General features: G+C 37.4%; 3 protein-coding genes across 3 annotated transcripts; 1 reads left to right on the top strand and 2 right to left on the bottom strand.

The window, feature by feature from the left end:
• Nucleotides 1-75: 75 nt before the first annotated feature.
• Nucleotides 76-1,419, top strand: LOC125478290 (transcription repressor OFP13). The gene has a single exon (XM_048586383.1). The coding sequence runs from the start codon at nt 211-213 to the stop codon at nt 1,093-1,095; it is 885 nt and encodes a 294-aa protein (XP_048442340.1). The 5' UTR covers nt 76-210; the 3' UTR covers nt 1,096-1,419.
• Nucleotides 1,420-4,156: 2,737 nt separating this feature from the next.
• Nucleotides 4,157-7,868, bottom strand: LOC125478180. Its single transcript, XM_048585977.1, has 7 exons — nt 7,709-7,868; nt 7,433-7,562; nt 6,387-6,470; nt 5,963-6,002; nt 5,373-5,441; nt 5,140-5,249; nt 4,157-4,504 (listed from the first exon to the last, which is right to left on the bottom strand). Exons 1-7 carry the CDS (start codon nt 7,725-7,727, stop codon nt 4,354-4,356), a joined length of 603 nt encoding a protein of 200 aa, XP_048441934.1. The 5' UTR covers nt 7,728-7,868; the 3' UTR covers nt 4,157-4,353.
• Nucleotides 7,869-10,797: 2,929 nt separating this feature from the next.
• Nucleotides 10,798-20,045, bottom strand: LOC125478271 (exocyst complex component EXO70A1-like). The gene is made up of 12 exons (XM_048586338.1): nt 19,768-20,045; nt 19,357-19,452; nt 18,487-18,692; nt 16,811-17,071; nt 15,788-15,926; nt 15,499-15,711; nt 14,376-14,581; nt 13,883-14,083; nt 13,695-13,794; nt 12,909-13,018; nt 12,650-12,796; nt 10,798-11,370 (listed from the first exon to the last, which is right to left on the bottom strand). The coding sequence occupies exons 1-12, from the start codon at nt 19,933-19,935 to the stop codon at nt 11,253-11,255; spliced, it is 1,965 nt and encodes a 654-aa protein (XP_048442295.1). The 5' UTR covers nt 19,936-20,045; the 3' UTR covers nt 10,798-11,252.
• Nucleotides 20,046-23,987: the final 3,942 nt, after the last annotated feature.

The following is a 23,987-nucleotide window of genomic DNA, read 5'->3' as shown; positions in this document are numbered from 1 at the left end:
AAATTTATGTTTTGATGGGGGAGGCATTCAACACCATTCAATATTGTACAAACAAGGAATTGAATACACACATGAAAAGGCCCTACCACCACCACCACCACCACCACCGTCAGCAAAACCCCATTTTCTCTCCATCTTCCATTTACTCTCCTTTTTTAAAATGTCACTCATCTCCTCTTATCTAAGTTGTAACTGGCCACCTATATATATATGATCTATCACATTATTATTAACGCTATCACAAACTTCACAACAAACATCCCAGATTTCCGATCGATACCAACCAACTTTGTAAGCTCTCTGACGGACGTCTTGGATTGGATCCTTCCAATGAAGTTGCCTTGTCTCTTCAAAAAGAAGGAAACAACAACGATAGCAGCCACATCGGCAGCGCCATGGCAGTACTGGCCCTCTTGCAACCACCCCAAGACGCTTTCCTTCCGAGCCCGCAGTGGCAGTGACAACATGTTCAAGACTGTCAACTCCGCCTTCTTGGATCCAGTTACGGAAGGAGGAGCTGATCAGTCTTGGTTCATAAACTCATCCTCCTCCTCAGATAATCAGTCAACAACCGGGTGTCATCATGAGGACGGAGAGGAGTCCTTGGATACGGTGGTGGTCCGAGGGGCAAGATCCGAGAGGCTGTTTTTCAAGCCGGAAGGCACGAGCTCCATGGTACAAAAGGCGAAAGGCGCCGGCGGAGGAGAGATGATGAATCCGTTGTTGAAGGAAAAGTACGTGCCGGTGTTAGCCAGCATGGAATCGGAGGATCCGTTGAAAGATTTTAGGAGGTCAATGGAGGAGATGGTGGAATGTCATGGGCTTAGTAAAGATTGGGAGGGTTTGGAGGAGCTGTTGGGATGGTATTTGAAGGTCAACCAGAAGAACAACCATGGCTTTATAGTGGCAGCATTTGTGGATCTCCTTCTTGCTCTTTCTGCTGCTGCAGCTGCTCCTTCTCAACATAATTATTATTATTCCACTTCTTTTTCTTCTGCCATTTCTTCTTTTTCTAGATCTTCTCCATTGTCATGTTCTTTTCAAGGTCAGGAGGAGGATGACATTGCAGAACAAGTAGAGATCACAATGTCTTAGCTATATTTATAATCCCCGTCATGTCATGTGAGGTCAAAATCTGTCAAAAGATAGGTGTCCCACGATCCTAATCCTCTATATCATTTAATCTAACATTCGTATAGTTTTAGATTGGGCTAAGAGCGAGTCCATCCGTTTTTGGAGGGCAAGAGCAAGGCAAGGGGGTTAAGGGCAGTGAATATGCTTTTACTATTTATTCTGAATAGTAATTGTCTTTGTGGAAGTCCATTCTTTTGTGAAGGGCAATGACACCATTCACAAATATATTTTGTATGCCTTGTAAGTTTGTTCTACGAAAATAAAACGGCTTTCTAATTTCAATAATTTATTTCAAATACAAGACAAAAGCATAGCATTATAACCCACCAAAGATGTTAAAATAATATTATTCTCAGTAGCTTGGACTTTGGAGTATGCTTTACAACGTATGGCAATAGTTTTGTATTTCAGAGTATGTTTCACAACGTTTCGACATTCTTGCTTTATGAATGATCTTTTGTTGTTATCAAGATTGAACCACATTTATGCTTGTAGTTGTTGAAAAAAGAATTGTGAAACAAAATAATAAATTACATAATACATTTGAAATATTTTAATAATAAAATGTTAGCACCCTATTTGATAGATTATTGCCACTTCGATAAATTGCTTCTGATCTTATGAGGGCCTACATAATAGAAATTGCTTGATCCAAGATGTGCCCTTAATTTGCTTGACAAATTGTGCATGAATCTTCGTCCATATTTGTTGCACCATCATCTCATTTTCATGACAAGGTCATGAGTAACACGCACTCAACACTTAAGCAAAGCAACGTCTTCCTTGATCAACTAATTGCCCTCTTACCCTTTTTTTTTTTTTTTTTTTTTTGTGGTAACAAAAGGAATTGGGAAGTAGAAAACAAATATAGGAGATTGTAGTAAAAAAAAAAAAATATTGGGTTATGATGTGGGGAATGAAGAAGATTGTTAGATATTTATAGAAAAAAAATTTTTGGGTATTTTTTGGTCTTTTGGTTTTTAATTTTATTTTTTATTTGTATTTTTTACCATTAAATTTATCCTGGTTGATTTTTAAACCGTTGGATGTCCCAGATTGCACCACATGGTAGCTGTAGATTCTTTTGCAAAATTTGTCTACCTTTGAAAATCCAGTGGTCTAAATCAAGGGCCCATTGGAATTCAGCGGCTGAAGTGCACGGATAAAAGAGCCTTTTGGCTCTGTGGCTTGCAAGTGGGGGGCCCTTCGTCTGTTGTTGACATCGTTGATGACATTGGCCATTGCCCACGAGCTCAAGTCCAGGAGAAATTTTTAGTTGTGACGAGAATAAGGATGGTACACCACATGTTTTTATGCAAGTGGTGGAAAATTTTAATTTTTAAGTTATTAACATTTTAAAACACATAACCCACCATTTATATAAGGACACGTGGTGTACTACCTCATATAACGGTCACACTGAAAAATCTCTCCAAGTCCAGGCGAGAATTGGCATGGCAGCCCAATAGGCTCTTGCCATTCCTCCAATTACCTCCTCTTTAGAGCACTTCCAGTGTAGGAAGGTCCCCCAGGGCAATTGGCAATTGAATCCCCTCCACTAAATAGTAATTGCTTTTAATGAACAGTAATTGCCTTTTGTATCTTCACCTCTAAACTGAATAGCCATGACAATAGGCAATTAAATATTAGTATTTTTTATTTTATAAAATAATAAAAAATAATTTTATTTGTAATTTTGGATAGGATTTTTAATCGGTTTGATTACGCCACGTGTTATTGTCTGAAAATACAATTTTTGGTGATAGATTTTGATAAGATTTTTATCCAATTCCATCACACCACGTGTTGTTACCTTTCTAGAATCGTTAAAGATAGATTTCCGATAAGATTTTTAACCAATCACGTCGTGTCACATGTCACAATCTGTTTAGAATATTTGAGTATAGATTTCGATAAGATATTTATAAGGTATTTATAGAAAAATAAAATCTTAAATTTTTTTTTTAAGATTTTTTTATTAATTTTTAAGATTTTTTATTAACTTAATTAATTTCTGCTGTTGGATTAAAGAAAATTTGAAACCTAACCCTCCAGATTGTGCCACGTGGCATAATAGTAACATATCAGATTTTTTTTCCTTATTAAAAAAAATTTAAATTCGAAAAACGTGGATAGTTGATCTAGAATCGAATGATTGAGATTGTGCCATGTCATCTAGCCATTGAGGGAGGTTTGAAAATTTTTTTGAATGTTGGAAATCCAACGGTCTAGAAAAAATAGTCGTTGAAATCCAACGACCTTGAGGGTGCCATGTGGCGCCCAGTAATGTTAACATATAAGAATTCCAACCGCGGGCCTCACTGCTTGAAATCTTGTTTGTGACGCGCCCCTACGCATGCGTGTTATACACGCGCTTGACACAAATTGTTTGTATAGCGTGGCTAACGTTAGCCTTGCATCACATAGCCCTTAAGCACTCGGGCCTTGGACTGCCGCCTGCCCTTTCCCACGAGCTCCCCCTTGGCCCAATTGCTCGAATGGGCTAGAGTAAGAAAGGGAGATGATTGGGTTGCAAATGGGGATAGTCCATCGGGCTCAACCTAACGGTAGAAGTGCTCTGAGTGGACGATAGGCGGGCCCTTTCTGAGGCCAAGGGCAATTTAACCCAATTGCCTTGTTAATTGGGCTACAGGTGGACTTACTCTAATAATCAACACTAAAAATACTACCAAGTCCCGTTTATTATTTGAGCATTATATTCTACAAAAATCACCAAATTCAAAATCATTTGACTGTGGGATAAATTGGAAGTTGTAATAGTGTTTCTTTGAAAAACCGTATTCATCTATTTTCTTCCCTACAATTGAATGTCTTAATAGTTTTGGAGTTATCAATATTTTTGCAAAATAATTTATAAATGATGTACTAATTATAGACAGTTTGGATTATTAAAAAAAAAGTTACAGAATGAGCAACACAAGGTGTCCCTCAACAAAATTATTTGAAGTATAACGAAATTATTTCATGTAGCAACTTTGGCGTATATATGTGGAATCCTTGATGCCGTAGAAGGTACGTACGTACGCAGTTGTCCGTCCATACAGTGTAATATATTTACAAAAGCACACAATGGTGCTGGTTTTGAGCTCTAACGTTTATGTTGACATGCCTTCTTAACAGGAGATAAATTGCAGAAAAACATTCACAAACCCAAAGGAAAATATTATACAAACATGAGTCTTAATTTGATATCCAAAGTCATTTTGTAGGCGTGGAATTAGGTGGATCCTTCCCAAACCCCATCATAACATGAGTTGCCAGCATTGAGCCCCTACGAGCCATTTCCAAAATCCGGCCAAGCAGCGGCACCTTCACCGTTTCTCTGTTTGAAAGAGGCTTCTTGTCCCACCTACACAAATTTCACGTACCATTTCAAACATCATCCAAAAATTTCTGTAAATAGTGTTGCAGATTTAGGAATGAGTTCTTGGTAACAAGAACTGCATCTCACATTGAACTAGAGATCTATGATCCACATCGGTCCTTAGACAGACTATACAGCTCTAAAACCCCATGCTTCGATGAATACTCACCACTCTTAAGGAATATACTGAGTAGCTCGGTAAAAAATTCAACGACATCTGTTCTGAAAGTAAATCCTTACGAACAACTTTCTACCTATATTCCATTGATGAAACTTTGGTTTACATTTATGCCGCATCTGCATGTTACTCATACAACTTACCACGCGGTCAGGTTTTTCTGTGCATTCAAGCTCTTAGCAAGTGTGCTATGTGCAGCCAGAGAGGGTGGGGAGAGAACTACCCTAAACAAAACTTTGGCTCTCAGACTACCTTGTTCTCAGGGTTTAACATCGATCATAAAACAAAATCGCATATACAACAGCATATTACACTGTATTTAAATGCATCTTACTCGATATCTATCATGCATTTTGCACATAACATCAGAGAATCAGAAGAAAGCATATTTTGCTCCAAAATTTGACTTAAAAGAAAGTATATTAGAGCTTGCAGAGCATACCAATCTTCATGGCGAACGACTTTTCCTTCCAAAACAGACAATTTGATGAGGGATATCATATCTATGTCTTTCCCCATGAACTTGTAGTGTTGCTTGTTATCAATCCATACCTGGACTCAATTGACAGGAACTTTTACTTAGGTCTTGTCACAACACAGTGACCCAACAAAAGCATATAGGTAAAAGATCAAACAGAAAGAAAATCGATGAGAGTTGCAAAAGTAATTCCGGACCTCGTGATTTCCAGGTGAAACCATATTTTCTTTGACGCTGTATTCCACAATTCTTGATTCACTAAAGACCTGAAATATAGGAAGGCAAATCATAGCTGTTAAAATGTGAAACAATACGTTCAACAGCAGTGATCACAAATTTACAGCAAGAAGAAAGACAGCAACGCCGTCATATTAACCGCCACACCAGAACGCTCAAACCAGTCATTCATGAAGAAAATACTATCTTAGCTTAAGCCAAATTATTCTTTGGCTTTCAAACCAAATCACTTTTCATTTCAAGCTAACCTACACTTTTATATATAAACGAACAATTCGGGTTTTCAGTGAAGCACTCTCTAATATAAATCGTGAAATTTAGTCCAAGCTAACCTTCAATGTCAATCTCTTTTTACAGTTGGCAATACACTACAAACCATTTGAACCAGAACAGGAAACAAAAACAAAAGAAACGAATCCAACGAGCCTTCGCATGCTCAAAGGCTCTAGCAATATCATGACATCAACTGTCACTGAATTTAAAAGATACCCAAAAGAATTTCACACGAGAAAAAAAAAAATGAACATTGTATTCCGCATGGAAACAGGACCTTGGGAAGTGAATAAAATGCCGATTTGATCTGTTTCAACCTGCCAAAAGACATATAGAGATAATGTAATGCACAGATTGCAAATTATAAATTCAGTCTGACAGAGTTAATGAAGCAACAAGATCTAGCAATGAACCAGCTTATTGAAAAGGTGATATATCCCATATACTGAGCATCGGTTGAGTACGACAAAAACAAGCTCATATTTTGGTGGAAGATTGGTCTACCAACAAGGAAGATACCCTCTAACTCTTCAAATTGGACGTAATGTTTCAAAAGCGAAGGCGAAGCCAAGGTAGTTTTATGGATAGTCCCAGTAGGAAAATGCTTGATTTCGTCACGAGTATACTAAGTAATGAAATTCTAGCATAGTTAATGTAAAAATTCCATATAAATTGACTGATGCCAAATTGCTAATACATACCCACGAGCGCACATCAGTGGGTCCTCAAAGGAAGCATTTGGAGAGTAGATTTCAAAGTCGGAAGGCGTTGCACAGGACCCGTATCTGAAATGATTCAAAACAAACTTGTCATCAAATTTACCGGGAAAAAAGGAAAAAAGAAATATAAAACCATCAATTGAATTCAATTTGATATGCAGGTTGTACAGGGAAATGATCACCTTGTAACTTTTACTCTTCAAATTAATCATGTTTTTCCCATTTAATTGATCATGCATGAAGTAAGCCATTTTTAGGATTGACAATGCAATAACTTGTACGAGTGTAAGGCTATATACAAGCATGAAAACCAGCTTTGTCTCAACATGCTAACAACAAAAGGGTGACCAAAGTCAACAAGGCTCCCTGCTTTGGGAGAGTCTGCGGAACCTCTACGCAGCTTTACCCTTGCTTTGCAAGTTTGCAAAGAGGTTGTTTTCACAACCAAGGTTCTAAAAGACGTTAGGCGCTAGTCGGGCGACGGGCTAGGGCCTAGACGGATGCCTAGGCGGATTTAAGTAGATCTATTATATTTCGTATAAATAAGTGTCTGTTTATACTTAAAATATATATAATTTCATCATAAACTACAAAATAGAATAACATATATATTATGAAGCATTGGATTATAAGAAAAACATGGGGAACAAACATATAATGTGTGTTCATTTAAGTATTCAATAAATCTCTTACAGTTTATTGAAAAAAATAAAATACAAAATGAAAATTATCTATTTTCTGTCTAAGTTGCAACCTAGGCGAGTCTGGACGGGTGCTAGGTGGTTTAGGAGGGTGTCTAGGCGCGCTTTCTTAATATTTAAAGGACTAAGCATTAATCGGGACGGTGACCAACTGCTTAGCGCCTAAGCGGCAATTTTTAGAACAGTGTTCACAACTCAAAGAACCGTGACCCTTCAGTCAAAACAGAGCAACCTTTCTGTTGCTAATAACCGATATGCTTAAATTCTCTGTTAGTGTAAGATGGTAGAGAGAGAGAGAGAGAGAGAGAGAGTGAAACTGAGACTCACAGTTTAAGAATGTGAAGAATGATATCATCATGAACAGAAGCTGAAACGCCGTCCTGCTTGCCTGAAATAAATTCACACTTGCCTTCCTTCTTCGTCTGACCCTGACTCCCTTCCTTTTCCTTTTCCTTTCCTTCATATATGAAAATTTGAGACCACGCGAATATGGAAATTCAAAAATAAAAAAAACCAGCAACGGAAGGAAAATTGTAGAAAAACCCACTTCAATTAGAGTCAGACAAATTAAAAAAAAAATAATAATAAAAGGAGAAATGAAACCTTGTGGATGCTTCTCCATGGCGAGCGATGAGAAGGCGAAACAGGTGAGGTGATAGTTTCAGAAGAACACAAGACTGAGAACTGAGAAGAAGAGGTTGCAGCGACTTCAGCCAACTCAACAAACAACAAGTCCTGGCTTCATGGCGCGCAACGTGGCCATTCCTTGTCCATTTCTCTCTTATTTATTTTGCCTTTTTATTATATATATATTTATTTATTTATTTATTGATGATACCTCGTATAATTCTTTAAATTTCGTTTTAAAGGACTCGCCTAATTGCCAATAAATCCAAAAATATGCAGTTTCACAAATGAAATTTTAAAATAAAGTAAAATATTTCTCTAAAGTTGTATAGGATGATGTATTCGTTAGAAATAGTGTCCTATATTTGAGCTTGCAGACACATAATGACCCGACAACAAGTTCACCTTCTTGTTTTTTAACCCGAACGATATTTAAAGCCAAAGTAATTCTAACATCTGAAGCATGTTTTATGCCCTTTATCAACTTTTGGTGTTAAAGAAGCATTGCATCCATCATTTTTCATCACTAATTTTGGAAACGAACGGTGAATATTGATTCTAAGAAATTAAAAGGTGAATATTGTTTATAAAGTCAACTATTTGGTAGGCTGAATTATCGAAGGCAAACTCATACATACGTTCACATTTAAGTAATAACCACCATGTCGTCATACAATTGATTCAAAATTTTTTTTTTTTATTAGGAACCTCGGCAGGTACGAGAGAATTTTATTGATATGAAAAAAAAAAGTTACGCTTAATCAGAGAACATAAACTTACCCCTTATAAAACAAGAAAACCAAATACGAGAAAAAGAGGAAGATATAAACCTTACTCTTCTTGAAAAAGAAAATACAGGAAAAGAGGGGGATACAAACCTTACCCTCATACAATTGATTTAATCCCAACGCTATGACCATATATATTTATATAGACAAATGACCATATATATTTATTTAGACAAACATACCATATGGAGGTTTTACTATATTTATACCACGGAGTGAAAAATTTACAAGTCACACAATAAGCGTGCTATAATAATTTGATTTGAACTAGTCATTTATGAAATTCGATCCTAAATCCTATTAGATAACAATCATCTGGAGTCTCCAAGGAAGAGAGCAACGTCCAGAAATAATGTCGATGACAAGTTTTGAATCGGCTTCAACAAGGATGTCTTTGTACTTCCGGTGGTGAACAAAGTTCAAAGTATCACGCATGCAACGCTGCAGCCTCAGCAATTGGGACAATGGTGTAACCTAAGTTTTGTCTCCAATTGAGGATTTCCGACCTTTTTTCTTTTTTATTGAATAAACAATATTATTCACAAAGGGAATGTGTGACATCACACATCGCTGAGGGGAGTGATCCTTAAATGTATATTCCCATCCCTACCTAACACGATGCCTTTTGGGAGCTCACTGGCTTCGGGTTCCGTAAGAACTCCAAAGTTAAGCGAGTGGTGCACGAGAGCAATCCCATGATGGGTGACCCACTGAGAAGTTGCTCGTGAGTTCCCAAAAACAAAACCGTGAGGGCGTAGTCGGAGCACAAAGCGGACAATATCGTGCTACGGTGGTGGAGCGGGCCCGGGAAGTGGTCCCCCCTAGGTCGGGATGTGACAATTTGGTATCAGAGCCTAACTCTGGCCTCGTGTGTGCCGACGAGGACGTCGGGCCCCCAAGGGGGATGGATTGTGACATCCCACATCGCCCAGGGGAGTGATCCTTAAATGTATATTCTCATCCCTACCTAGCACGAGGCCTTTTGGGAGCTCACTGGCTTTGGGTTCCGTAGGAACTCCAAAGTTAAGCGAGTAGTGCACGAGAGCAATCCCATGATGGGTGACCCACTGGGAAGTTGCTCGTGAGTTCCCAAAAACAAAATCGTGAGGGCATAGTCGGAGCACAAAGCGGACAATATCGTGCTACGGTGGTGGAGCGGGCCCGGGAAGTGGTCCCCCCCCAGGCCGGGATGTGACAATTTGGTATCAGAGCCTAACCCTGGCCTCGTGTGTGCCGACGAGGACGTCGGGCCCCCAAGGAGGGTGGATTGTGACATCCCACATCGCCCAGGGGAGTGATCCTTAAATGTATATTTTCATCCCTACCTAGCACGAGGTCTTTTGGGAGCTCACTGGCTTCGGGTTCCGTAGGAACTCCAAAGTTAAGCGAATAGTGCACAAGAGCAATCCCATGATGGGTGACCCACTGGGAAGTTGCTTGTGAGTTCCCAAAAACAAAACCGTGAGGAAATGGTAAGCCCAAAGCGGACAATATCGTGCTACGGTGGTGGAGTGGGCCCGGGAAGTGGTCCCCCCGGGCCGGGATGTGACAATTTGGTATCAGAGCCTAACCCTGGCCTCGTGTGTGCCGACGAGGACGTCGGGCCCCCAAGGGGGGTGGATTGTGACATCCCACATCGCTCAGGGGAGTGATCCTTAAATGTATATTCTCATCCCTACCTAGCACGAGGCCTTTTGGAAGCTTACTGGCTTCAGGTTCCGTAGGAACTCCAAAGTTAAGCGAGTAGTGCACGAGAGTAATCTCATGATGGGTGACCCACTGGGAAGTTGCTCGTGAGTTCTTAAAAACAAAACCGTGAGGAAATGGTAAGCCCAAAGCGGACAATATCGTGCTACGGTGGTGGAGCGGGCCCGGGAAGTGTCCGCCCTAGGCCAGGATGTGACAGAATGAGAGAGTATGTTAAGTCTCATAATAGGCTAGCAGTAATATAATTTAAATTCATCTTTGACGACAATTAAGCCTAAAACCTCTCACTTACCAGTAAAAAAATTTCCGATTTAACCATCTAAATTATTTAAGGTGGTTGACGTGGTACTACTGCACTACCTAATAATTTCTTCTCAATGATGCTTGTCCGATGGACATGGAAGAGTTGGGAGCTGAACACTCCAATCATAGACATATTATGACTGATGCAAAATTTGATACCAATTTTTTCACGTAAAATCATTTTGAAAATTAAATTGATGACAATTAAATTGATGATGTGGCAGATTTGGAATCCATTAGGCAGTACAGAAACATGCAAGCGTAGTTGGGTTTACAAAATCATTGGTATTCCTCAAAGAACTTTAAAATCTGCTCAAAAAATAACATTCGCCGACGGTGATGGGTTTTGAAAATATTCAAGAAAAGAGCCTAATTTGGTCTGAAATACGACAGCCCATTTATGTAAAATTACAAATATGCACTTGGAATGCCGCCGGGCCATAGGGACTATACAAGCATATGCAGAACAGTAGAAAGACTCCTCTTATTCAGTGTGCTATTAAGCACCAAACCAACATCTACAAATCTATATTTTTCATTTTCCAGATGGATGCCGAACTCATTACCTGCCTAAACATAAATCCATTGAAACCATGCAGGGATTTAGATGCCAACTTTCACCGGGAAAGGGCAACGAGCGTTCCACAGGGTACCAAAGCCGATAGTATACATCAGTTCGCAAAACCATCACAGAGCCAGAAAGAGCGAGAGACAAGTCAAATCTACCGCCTGGGCTCATTCACGTTCTTCCCCTCGAAGAATTCACCCAACATATGTTCGAGATCCTCCGCTGTGTATCTGACGTACTTTTGGGGGGTCTTCCCACCCTCAACAAGAGGCCTGTGAGACAAACAGAATATACAGATTTTGGAACCCATAGATGCAACTCACACTTGGACATATTTTGAGAAGGTGAAAATGAAAACAATGACACCTTTGAGATGATTTCCACGCCAATTAAAAAACAATAGTTACATATCATTCAGCCAGAATAACCGAAATGAATTATCGTCCTATTAGGTTCCGTAGATAAATAAATGAATAAATGATGAGAGTATCTACAGCATGGTGAGATAAGAGATGTCCTCCTTTGAAGCTCAAGACTAAGTCCGTGTCCAAATCTAAAAATAAAGTCTTTGGGTCTAGCGAGAAGTGTTTATAGTGGTTGTCGCCTCGTTTGGTCTCTAGTACTGCATTGGAATGACTGACCTCACTATATTCAACATAATAGGTTAAGGTGAATGATTTTTCATTTCACGGAATTACATAGATTACTCAAGAAGGAAACTTCTTCCTTCCAGTCCCCCAAAAATGGTAGGATTGGAAGGGTTAAGTTTCATTCATGTCTAATCTCCTTCTAATTCCCTTCAAATGAAAATCTTAAAATCATTCACCTTTATCTTCAACATCCTTTGACTATAGTGGGTTATTTTATTTCCAATCCAATCCTCGAGACCCAACAAGGACTTAACGTCCAGACTTCAGAGCCAGAGCATCAAGTTTGGTCTAATAAATTACAAGGCTTAACTGTCAAAATGGTCAATGTGATTTACCCATTTAGCCAAAGTAGTAGGTGTTTTCAATTTATCCAATTTGGTCTATGTATTTACATCTGTTAGGCAATCTAGTTTCTTTTCCGTTTCAGAAATTTTATTTTTCCTCCTAAAATTACTCTTTATAACACCAATTACAGAGATTTTGGCCCGTTTGACAATCATTTCAGTTTTTCAGTCGTAGTTTCCACTTAATGCTAGGAATAGAGGAGAAATATATGAGAGAAATGAGGGATGACCAAAGGCGGAGGCTGGGTGGTGGGAAGTAAGTGGAAGAAATGCAAAATAAACACTACAAACTAAAACCAAATTTTAGTAGGTTTTCATTTCTGGATTTTGTTTCCTACATTTTCCTTCACTTCTCCCTCCACCCTCCCTCTACCATTCATCCACCCTTCATCCCTCATTCCTACATATACATTCCCTATATCTCTATGCAGAAAAAAAATGAAAACTAAAATGAAATGGTTATCAAACGGGCCTCAATGTTTATGATTCTTAAAGGGATATATACAGGACATATGTTGAAAGCGCATGAAAAACAATAGAAGATGATGAAAACGCACCCATAACGTTTTAAGAATGATCTGTAGGCAGGCAATAAGACTTCAGCAACTGCAAGTCTTAGTGACTCTCGCAACTCAGTATCAGGAACTGTCCACTGTGATTGTTTTTGATGAAGCTCCTCAAATTGGATATTAAATGTCTTGAACCTGAACATTTCAGCTAGGTCAAAATGTTGATGACAAAGTAAATCCATGAATCGATAGATAATCAAATTTTAATTTTAAGTGTATGTTTGATAGGATAGAAGTTGAGATCAACCTATCTTTAACAATTGCTCTTGAAACTCCACTGTTACTTCCCCCATCACCAGCTACTGAACTACCACCTCCAGATGATGTCAAGCCTTGGATGGAGAGGCACTGCAGAATCTGCACGGAGGATAACACCAACATTTCAGAAGGTAGTGAAAAACTGTTTAAGAGAAAAATACTTCCAAGTAAAATGAACATGCTGACAGTGTTAAATATACGTATAGCAGCTTCTGCATCACTGCATATGGAAAAGAGAATCCATATTTTCCAAGAAAGGCCATAATTGTGCAAATGTAATGGATTTTTATATGAAAAAACACGTTGTTCATGGATTTGAAAAAAGGAGTTATTTCTTATAATAGGAATCAACATACCAAACTAATGTTTGATCATACCAGACCACACACGACAGAATCAAAACACAACACTACGAAAGCACGTGTCTATCAGTTTATACAAAACTTACATTCCATAACTCCTCAATGGGGTACTAATACGTCTAATAATATCACAATGACAATATAATATCTCAAACCCGGATCATATTTTTCATCAATTTTTTCTTATTTGTGGATTTCAAAGGTCTGTAAACCGATTTTATCTCCATTATTAACGTTTTTAAAAGATAAAAGAAATGCTAAAAGCTTAACATCGATTATAATACAAATAGTGACGGCCCAAAAAGCAAGAACCAAGTTCCTAACTTCCTATAAAGACAAAAACTAAGGTAAATTATGGAAAGATCATGCAGGGTTCAATTGGGCAACAAATCAACTATGTTAACAAACAGCACCTTTCCCCAAGCATTTCTTTTATATTGATTTGCATGCTGCTGCACAATTCTCCGGTGTCTTTGTACCCAATCATCCCCTAACAAATCTTTGGCTTCAGATCTGAACACAATTGGAAACAGGAGTGCCACATAAAATAGGCTTGCAACATTAAAACCAAAAAGTCAAATAAAACATATCTGAGACAAACCTCCGCACAGATCTGACCATATAGTGAATATTATTCATGAGAAATAGGTGAGTTAAAGCTGGATCTCTGTACTGCTTAGATTTCCCATCCAAATTGGTTTGAAGAGCTTGCATTATTTGCATCGTGACAGCGGCTAATTGCGAACCATCTTCATCTCCATTTTCAAATTCTTTAAAAAGTTGCTTCAATGTCGATTGGTAACTGCAAAATATAGTTTTGGTCAACTTAAAAAGCTGTTTAATGAAAAAATAAGAAATAGGCATAAAAAACCTATCTAACCGTTAAAACCTAATATCTAAGTGAGAAACATATGCTGGTCAATTGGCCAAAAAAGTATGTACCTATGTATTAATGTATCCAAGAGTTAAGCAGCATAAAGAAAGATTTCAATAGAACTATGAGGCATGTTAGAGGAATGATCATCCAACCACAGAGCATCACTGTCAGACCACAAGACTAGGAAAAGTCTTAAAGCCTAATTTGTGGAACTTACTCAAAAAGAAACTTCACATAGTTGATCACATAGCTTGTCAAAGGATGGACAGTGCCATCAGTTACAGCAGTTTTTGTTGCATCCCTTTCAACGGCTTCTTCAAAATCCCCAAAGGTCTTTTTTGCGGTCAGGGCAAGCCTTTTAGTCAAGCTTGAAGCTGATTCTCTAATTTCAGCACAAGCTTTACCTATGAAGATTGTTTCAATCTGCAGATGAATTCAGGGATCAACTCAAAGCATGAATCTGGCACCAGGCCATCAAGCTACCTACTTTCTCAATGACAGGCAAGTTTGAAGTGACCTAGAAACCACGTTGATGCAAAATAAGTATTATATTAAAGGGATGTGCTATCCACACACCCCATTTTACTTCTCACACACCCTTGATAATTTCTGTCCGTTGATCTTCTTCAATTCATTTGATCCGATGGCCGAAAATTAAAAAGGTGTGTGAGAAGTAAAATGGGGTGTGTGGATATCACACCCCTATATTAAATTTGATGTTCTACAAAAATTGCATTTTAAGCAGCCACCGAGTGTACAGAATGAAATAAGTGATAACACTAATTCTTCCAATTATGAAAATAAAAATAATAAAAATAAAGCATCATGGACATCCTAAAGTATTGAAGCCCTAACTGTATAGTAATATCCTGAGGCAAAATCAAACAAAAGATTATAACCCATTTCTAAAAGAAAGATAACCAAACAAATATCAGGTCAAAATACAATGAAACCAAGTATTTTGATATAGATGAAACGGAAACCAAAAAAAAAAAATTATCTAATTTGATATGGATGTGATTGATAATTTGTGGAACAAAAGCCATCTGTATCTTAAGCACACACATCTGGGAAAGAAACAAGAGAAAATAAATCTTAAAATAAAATCCCCTAATTCTCGATCTCAAAGTTGTCTGATATACTTAATGATCCTATGTTACCAAATGTGATGAATTCCTAACGTCCAAAGTGATGAAACTACACTTGTTACCAAATCAATATCCTTACAAAATTCAGGTTATCAAGAGATGAAACTACACCTAAGGGTGTCATCTCCTTAGCTCCAATTTCTCATATTGTATACCTAGTGCATCTTTATAAATTTGTTAAATTATTCAAACCTCTGAGTGAAGCTCCCGCATTATCTCGTACATGTCTAAAAGTACAAATAACTTTTCCGGAGATCTTTTGCTGTTAGCAATTGCCTCCCCAAAACTAAGTAGAACTGAGACACTACTTCTGGTAACTTCAGCAAAACATTGGTCACCGAGAGAATCAAAGCTTTCAAAAATTTGATCGCAAACTTTCCGTTCTCCAGCAAAGAGTAATTTGACCTGTTCAAGGACAGTTAGGTATTGAAGAAAAACACAGATAATCTATGAAACTGAGCAGATTCCGTAAAGTTCTTACAGCTATACGCATGTAATGAATCCAGTTCCCAATCTTGGCCTCCAAAATCTCCCATTGCATTTTCTGAACATCATCCTTGCTAAGTTTTTCGACCCCCAATTTATGGAGGCTTTCTTCCAAAACTGAAGAACGGGCATCCCTGAAAAACATAAACAAGATAAAGATTGATAGAATATATTCCAAATTTAAACAGAAAAAGACATGAGTCAAAGAAGTGCATATAAGTAAAGCACTATCGGAAAATAATAGTCCATACAAATTCCGCTACTATATGCATGGAAAAGTAGACTTTAAGTTACCAATAAAAATTCAAATACAAGATCTGAAGCTAGCTTCAATGTTAATGGTGTGGTTAGGCACCTAGGGAGGACAGCAGAAATTACAAATGAGATTGAAGCATAATAGCATACAGACACCTCTACAATCACAATAACCTTTCTTTAGGATTTGAAATCTTAACTCCTATGTTTTTGGTGTGTTGACATGGGCATGGTGTTCCCTATGCGTTTTCTGAAAGTCCAGATGCAAAGATTATGATACAGTTGTGAAAAATTCACATATTTGGAGAACTATCAGTGCTTAAGAAAACAATTGCTTGTAAAAGAACCATTTATCAAACTATTTAAGACAACAATAACTAAGTGCAGTTTTCTTGGCAAAAGTGATCGATGCCTTCTTAAGTTTAAACTCTTTCTAGCATATGAAGTTGCATCATTTCCAAGAATACATAGAAGTCTTTGACACATGGACACAACACAAGTGTCATGTCCTTGGGTGCCCAACATGGAAAATGTTATATGGAAGCGTCCGCACACATAGGTCAGTTCTCTTCTGGTCACTAAAAAATAAAAATTGAGCTTCACCAACATTAAATAACTTTATACCCAAAAACAATAACTGATTAATGGATCATCTGAATTTCAAAAAATATGAAAACGTGAAATAACCTGTTGTCATGAGTAGGAAGTGAAAAACCAACATAACACATTGATAAATGAAAAGCAGAGAATGACCTTTTATTACCTGTAAATTATTAGCAACTGCTGTTGGTGACCAGCTTGAAACATCTGCTGGGCTAAATCATGTAACAATGGAAGAACCCGAGGTGGTATCAGAGCAGGAGGTGTGTAGACAGCATTTTCTAAGTTACTGTTGTGGTGTTCAGGATGGTGATTGGATGAAGGATTCTTGCCACTATAATCACCCTGATTCCCAGGAGATCCTGAGGATGGCCGCAAAGAGTTTGGGAGGCAATCAAAAAGGCGCTCAGGCTCCACAGGTTTGCTGAAATAAAAAACAAATATATGGTGTAAATGAAGCACAATTCAATTCTAAAAAAAAAGAAGAAGCGCAGTTACAGTTCAATAGAGGACCTAACAACCTATCTGAAGGTCATTAACGAAACATTAAATTTCCCAAAGAAAAGTCACCTTTTATCACAAAGTTGAGCAATAAAAATTAAAATACACAATGATGTTAATGGAAATGACCATTTTGGTTCCATAGTTTGACATTGGATTCAATTGGGTCTCAGTCTATGTAACATGGATGCTGCAAAGTTTTTAGGGTGAGTATCCCATACGGATACGGCCCCGATATAAATTTCGTATACAGAAATTGAAGTATCTGTTGACATTTGGGTACAATATGGATAGTTATAGATACGTTCCAGATATGGTAAGGTTACGGCACTAACGGGGATTATAATTTTAGGAACTTTGAGGTCAATTTGTAATTTTAAAAGAAAATTTAGCCTACCAAATGAGTCTTTCTTCTCCTTCCTGGTAACAGAAAAGGGAGCTACAGATTTCATTATCCTTATTCTTATTTATAACAAGAAGAAGTGGAAAAGAAAAGGGACGGATCCCTCAAAGGGGAAGGGTCACTTCGAGACTGGACTGGAACCAGTCTCAATACTGTCAAGTTGTGCCTACCATGTGTGGTCAACCCAAGAAAAAATAAAAAATTGAAGTGTGACGTTACATGTGGTGACTAATTACCAACAGAAATTAAGAAATTTCTTGACATGATGCAAAATATTACAGAATATTACTAAGAGCTGGACTGAACAGCTACATAAAGAGAACCACGAGAGGTATTACGGAGGTGGAGTAGCCCATCATTCTCTCCTCTCACATTGTTTCTAGAAAGCCTGTTCGAACATTGAACTAAAATTACTAATGGTATCTATATAAAAATGATGGGTAGAAATTTGCTAATTAAACACATTTTTAAAGTATGCATAGTATTCTATTTGACGTATTTGTATCCTAGTTTTTAGGGTTTTCATATTCCCCTACCACAGCATCACGTCTCTGTGTCACAGTCTCACAATCCCTGTCATTCAAATTGTTTCAAACAAGCACCAGTGTTAACTAGTGGTTACAATAAAGAAATGGGTTTGGGATTGCGTTGATTAGATTGGGGATTCCAGTGATTGGATGGGATTCGATTGTACAATAGTTGGAGAAGATGTAATTCTTCCATGCTAGACTTTAATTCACGAATTCAATGTTAGATTTTCCTTTAATAGTTTAACAATTTTTTTCTTGGACAATATTACCCCAGCACTAATGACTCTACCATAAAAAAGATTGAAAAAAATATAATTTAGGACTCGACTGTAAGACAATGACACATTTGAGAGTTCAAATACTAATGCACCAGAAGAACAACATCGTTGGCATTCAAATACTAACCTGTAAGACGATAACAGCTGCTTGAACTCTGCTTCCAACTTTGAAATAGCTTTAGCAAGCAAACCATTTGCATGACTGAGAACTCCATCACTACTCTTAAAGCCTTTGGCGCTACTAAAGAACCGTATATTTCTTCTTAGCTGATCAATTGCTTCTAGATAACTTTCCAAGTCCTCATGTGGCCCTCTAAGTATCTTTGACTCGACCTGTGAATTGAAATCAAAATGAAATCAACAACCATAAATGGGAAAACATTATTCATCAGACATAAGGGGTACAGAATATATGCGTGAAATGGTACAAACATAGGCAAGATAAGGTAAGAACAACACTTTCATACGGTAATATCCCAGCTATTAAAACTCTAATAAGCATTTTCACTGCTGGAAATAGTAAAGAATTATTCAATGATAGGTAGATTATTGAACATCCAACGACTACAAAGGAATCAAATGTAAGGTAAGATCCTCTCTTGCAAGCTATAAAGCGTGGATAACTCTAATCAAATGTAAGGTAGATTATTGAAAATTCAACAAACTATGTGGAACTAGTAAATTCAAATCCCATTTAAAATACATTGTAGGCAGGGTTCTATAGTTTTTCTGCCGAATCTAGTCACGTTCTCAAAAATCAAATTTGTTTCTTACAATGGAACCAAAAAGTGAACAATGCTCGTTGTATGTAAGCACCAAAATCCTGGATGAACAGACTGGCACAATTCATTGTGAACGGCGCAATTGCAAACAATCAAAAGCCAACAAATCAATTCCAAGATATGTGAAGGAAGCTCGACATGCTTCTCTAGATATACTATCTAACTAACATGTATGTAAGTTGTTACAAGTTAAAGCTTAGAAATGATAAATGTACCTGACGAGAAAGATCGAATTGCGCCAATATAACCTCGGCAGCCTTTAATGTCTTATCAATGTTCTCATGGGCTTTCCGAATAGAATGCGTTCTAATCTGCACAATCCAAAATTCAGACAAGCCAACCCAAATAAGAAAACACAAAACTAAGATCAAGCTTATGAAACTATAAGTCAAAATCCGAGAGATCCGCTGTTTGGTCACTAAGAAAAAGAAGAAGAAAAATACATATACATATATATACACACACACACACACACATATTATATTTGCTACTCTTCTGTGAGAAAAAGTAAAAGGCCAAGTCAATCTCAAAAGCAGCGATCCGAACTTGCATCTGTTTAGATGTTCTAGGAACAGAAAACGAAAGGTAGAAGAAGAAGAAGAGGAGGATGAGAGGGTGGGACCGACCTGGGTAGGACGCATGGCGGTTTCGAGGGCGGAGAGGCGGTGGTCAAAGGAGCCAAGAATTGAGACGACGCTGTCGGTGATGGTCTGGCTCTTTTGCAATGACTCTCTCATTGTGGCTGCTCTGGCGCTCAATGAATCGCCGCCTCCTGCGGCGGCCACAACGCCCATCCTTGTCCTTGTTGTTTGAATCTGCTTCGCCTTTGTCCTCCTCCTTCGTTGTTGCTGCAGAGTTTCTGAACGAAAGAGGAAAGGAAGGAAAGAACGAGGATTGAATTTTAATTTGATTTTTAATATTTAAAAGTTGGCGAGATGGTAATGGTGGACCCCACTGACAGTTGGACATTTTCTTTCCGGCAGTCAGACGCTGTGTTTTCTCGAGTCTCCTCTCATTCTCTTTCCCGCTCAACAAGAATTTTTATTTGGTAAAATTATATTTCAACCCACACCCAACTGGAAAAAGTTATTTCTTAAAATTCCAACTTGCCATTATGTTGGAGTGTTGATAAATTCACTCAACTGTCTTATTTCCTTATTCACTTTTTAATAAAAATTTTATTACCAATTTTACTCTCTTGTAAAATGATATATAGGATAAAAGAAAAGAAAAACCTCTGCCCTTTAGGTTGATAGGTTCGTCCTTCCCCATTTTCTAGAACAACCCACCTCTCTAAATCTTTAAAAAATCAAGTCCCCAGTACCTTTTGTAACATCCCACATCGTCCAGGGGAGTGAATCCTATAAGTCTTATATGTATATTCTCATATCTACCTAGCACGATGTATTTTGGGAGCTCACTGGCTTCGGGTTCCGTAGGAACTCTGAAGTTAAGCAAGTAGCGCAAGAGAGCATTCCCAGGATGGGTGACCCACTGAGAAGTTCTCGTGTGAATTCCCAGAAACAAAATCGAGAGGGCGTGGTCGGGGCCCAAAGCGGATGAGGGCCGGGCGGGGATGTGACACCTTTAGCCTTTTTAATTTGATCTGTTTGTTTTTGTTATCAGTACCAGCAAATAGCCTTGAAAACTAGAGTAAAGGCATGTTTGTCTCATCCACATACCGATTGTGATGGTAAGCGCAGATGAAGTGGAACACAGTGTTCTTAGGGTGGATGGCGTGCTGGAGGATGGAGAAGACGTCGAGAATTGTGTAAAATGTAAGTAAAATTGCACAGATGCCATCTTTGTTGTGCATCTTGATCCATTGAATCGTTTTTTTGTAGATTTCGTTTACTCAATAAAAATAAAAAGAATTTCAATATAAAGGTTATTTTAAGAATAATAGTTGGTGGAAAATAAAATTTCAATTTTTTATCTTTTTGTGGTGGATGGGATTATAACGTGGATGGATACATAAAACACTAAGGTGGGTCTAGTAGCACTCGTATCTCTACTAATTAATAAATAACTCATTGTCAACCAAAACCTTATGAAATTACCAGTTTAACCCTCTAATTAAAACATAAAATGAATAAGAAATATAGGGCAGAAATGTAATTTCACACAACCAAGTTTTGCTATTTTTTTTTTTCAAAGCCTCATCTACATGTAATCCTAACACATCTCTAATTATAAAAATAAAAATAAAAAAATTTCTCACTCCCACATTCTCTATCACTCTCTTCCTCTCTCATTCTATTTAAAAAAACAAAAATAAAATAATTTCTCACACACTTTGTGTGTGCCCATATGCTAGTGTTAATAAAAACAAGTTGTGTTATCCACACACATATTTTTTTTCTCTCAGACACCTCTATTAATTTTCAACTAGCGGATCAATTGAATTATTTAAGCTGTCTGATTGGATAGATCGAGGAAGATCAATGGACAAATATTTAGGAGGTAAAACCAGAAAAAAATTTAGAAAAAATAATTAATTCATCCATGCTCAACCACAACCGGAAAAAAAGGCACCCCTCCATTTCTTCCGGCGAATACAACCGATGCGCCGGCCCCTGTCATGGTCTCTTTTTATCATTCTCCTCTCTCCAACTTGTTTCTCCATGCAAAGTTGGATCCAGTACTAATCTCGAAAGGCCACATGTTATAGAGTGGCGCCACGTTCAACGCCGACACTAATCTCGAATGACACTCACCTGTCTGAAAAAAAAATTATTTCTTTAAATTCCAACTTTGCAATATGTTAGAGTGTTGAGAAATTCACTCACCTGACTTTTCTTACTCCCTTTTTAATAAAAAATTTATTATCAATTTTACTCTCATGTAAAACCCTGCTCTCTAGGTTGACAGGTTCGTCCTTTCTCATCTTCTAGAACAACCCATCTCTTTAAATCTTCAAAAAATCAAGTCACTAGTACGTTTGGCCTTTTTAATTTGATTTGTTTTGTGTCAGTACCAGCAAACAGCCTTGAAAACTAGGATAAAAGCTTGTCTGACCAATCCACATAACGAATGCGGTGGGAGATGTAGATGAAGTGGAACACGGTGTTCTTGGGGTGGGTGGTGTGCTGGAGGATGGAGAAAACGCTGAGAATTATGTAAAATGTAAGTAAAATTGTATAGCTGTGATTCTCGTTGTGCATCTTGATCAATTGAATTGTTTCTTTGTAGATTTTGTTTTACTCAATAAAAAAAAAGTAATTTCAATATAAAGGTTATTTTAAGAATAATAGTTGGTAGGAAAATAACATTTCAATTTTTCAACTTTTTGTGGTGGGTGAGATTATAACGTAGCTGGAGAAATAAGACATTCAGGTGGGTCTAGTACCACTCTTATCTTTACTAATTAATAAAACACTCATTGTCAACCAAAACCCAATGAAATTATCAGTTTAATTCTCTAACTAAAATAAAACATGAATAAGAAATATGGGCAGAAATGTAATTTCACACAATCAAATTTTGTTTTTTTTTTTCTTCAAAGTATCACCTACATATAATCCTAATATATCTCTAATAAAAATAAAATAAAACTTCTCACTCCCACATTCTCTATCACCCTCTTCTTCTCTCATTCTATTTCAAAAAAAAAAAAAAAAAATTTCACACACATTTTGTGTGTGCCTATATGCTAGTGTTAATAAAAAAAGTTGTTTTTATCTACACATACATTTTTTTTCTCTCACACAACTCTATTAATTTTTAGCTGGTAGATCGATTGAATTGTTTAAGCTGTCGGATTGAATAGATCGACGAAGATGGTAAAACCAAAAAAAAAATAATTAATTCATCCATGCTGCATCATCAACCACAACCGGGAAAAAAAAAATAAATAAATAAAAAAAAGGGGGCCCCCCTCCATTTCTTCCGGGGAATACAGCCGATGCGCCGACCACTTTGATGGTCACTTTTTATCTTTCTCCTTTCTCTGCAACTTGTTTCTCTATGCAAAGTTGGATCCATGGATTCTGCAAATGGGAACCACAGTTTTATTACTGCTTGCTTGAGCACCTCACTTGATAAATATGATTTTTGAGATATCAATTGCTTATAATTAATGGATAGTTGTTGTGCTTATTTATAGTCAGTCAATGAAAATGCATGCTTCCAGTTTGCAGTGGTGTTGTGGGTTTTGGGGTTAATGGGGGTAGAGAGAAAAAACATTTAAGGGAATATATGAGAGTTTGGTGGAGAAAATATTTAAGTTAGGTGTAGAGATAATTTAATTGGGTCCATATAAAATTTTGCTTTATATTTCCACGTACCTATCCCTAGACAATAATATGTTTCCTCCAAACATTTCCCCTTATTTTTATACAACAAACAATTGTTTAATGTTTCATTAGTCTATCAAAACAAATACAGAGGTTTCAATCGTTAAACCAAGTCCTTAGTTCGTTAGAATCAAATCTGTTTGAATTTTTTATTCTCTTTGTAATTCTTATCTCTAAAAAGTTGGTTAGTCGTTTAGGCATAGGACTTTGTCAGTATTCTTAAGCGCTCTGTTCAAGTTTATTTTTCAGATTTCTTGCTTCATTTGGGATTTCAAGGATTTTAGGAATCAAAATGTGATTATTCACTGTTTGTTTTCAATCAATGAGGTGTGTATTTGATTTTGTTGATTTATGTGGACGATATACTGCTTACAGGAAATAACCCACGTCAAATGCATCACTTAATCAAGAAGCTCAGTACTTTGTTCTCTATGAAAGACTTGGGGCCTCTCCACTATTTTCTAGGCGTCGAAGTCTCCCATTTGAAGAATCATATGCATCTTAGTCAAACAAAGTATGCATTGGATCTTCTAAAGTGGACCAAGTTCGTT

Source organism: the organism of the source record quoted next, unplaced genomic scaffold, assembly GCF_019419815.1.
Source record: "Pyrus x bretschneideri cultivar Hongxiangsu unplaced genomic scaffold, Pyrus_bretschneideri_v1 Contig24, whole genome shotgun sequence".
Classification (NCBI taxonomy): domain Eukaryota; kingdom Viridiplantae; phylum Streptophyta; class Magnoliopsida; order Rosales; family Rosaceae; genus Pyrus; species Pyrus x bretschneideri.
Note: the sequence above shows the minus strand (reverse complement) of the source record. Positions and strands in the feature narration are given on the sequence as shown.

Excerpts from the sequence above, each read along its gene's own strand:
- LOC125478290 (XM_048586383.1), top strand. The coding sequence starts at position 211 with ATGATCTATCACATTATTATTAACGCTATCACAAACTTCACAACAAAC.
- LOC125478180 (XM_048585977.1), bottom strand. Across the intron at positions 6,471-7,432 it reads ATTCTTCACATTCTTAAACT|ATACGGGTCCTGTGCAACGC; the intron begins GTGAGTCTCAGT and ends GAATCATTTCAG. Across the intron at positions 5,250-5,372 it reads TTTCACCTGGAAATCACGAG|GTATGGATTGATAACAAGCA; the intron begins GTCCGGAATTAC and ends AATTGAGTCCAG.
- LOC125478271 (XM_048586338.1), bottom strand. The coding sequence starts at position 19,935 with ATGGGCGTTGTGGCCGCCGCAGGAGGCGGCGATTCATTGAGCGCCAGA. Across the intron at positions 17,072-18,486 it reads CAGCTGTTATCGTCTTACAG|CAAACCTGTGGAGCCTGAGC; the intron begins GTTAGTATTTGA and ends TTTTTATTTCAG. Across the intron at positions 11,371-12,649 it reads TCATTCTTAAAACGTTATGG|GCCTCTTGTTGAGGGTGGGA; the intron begins GTGCGTTTTCAT and ends TTTGTCTCACAG.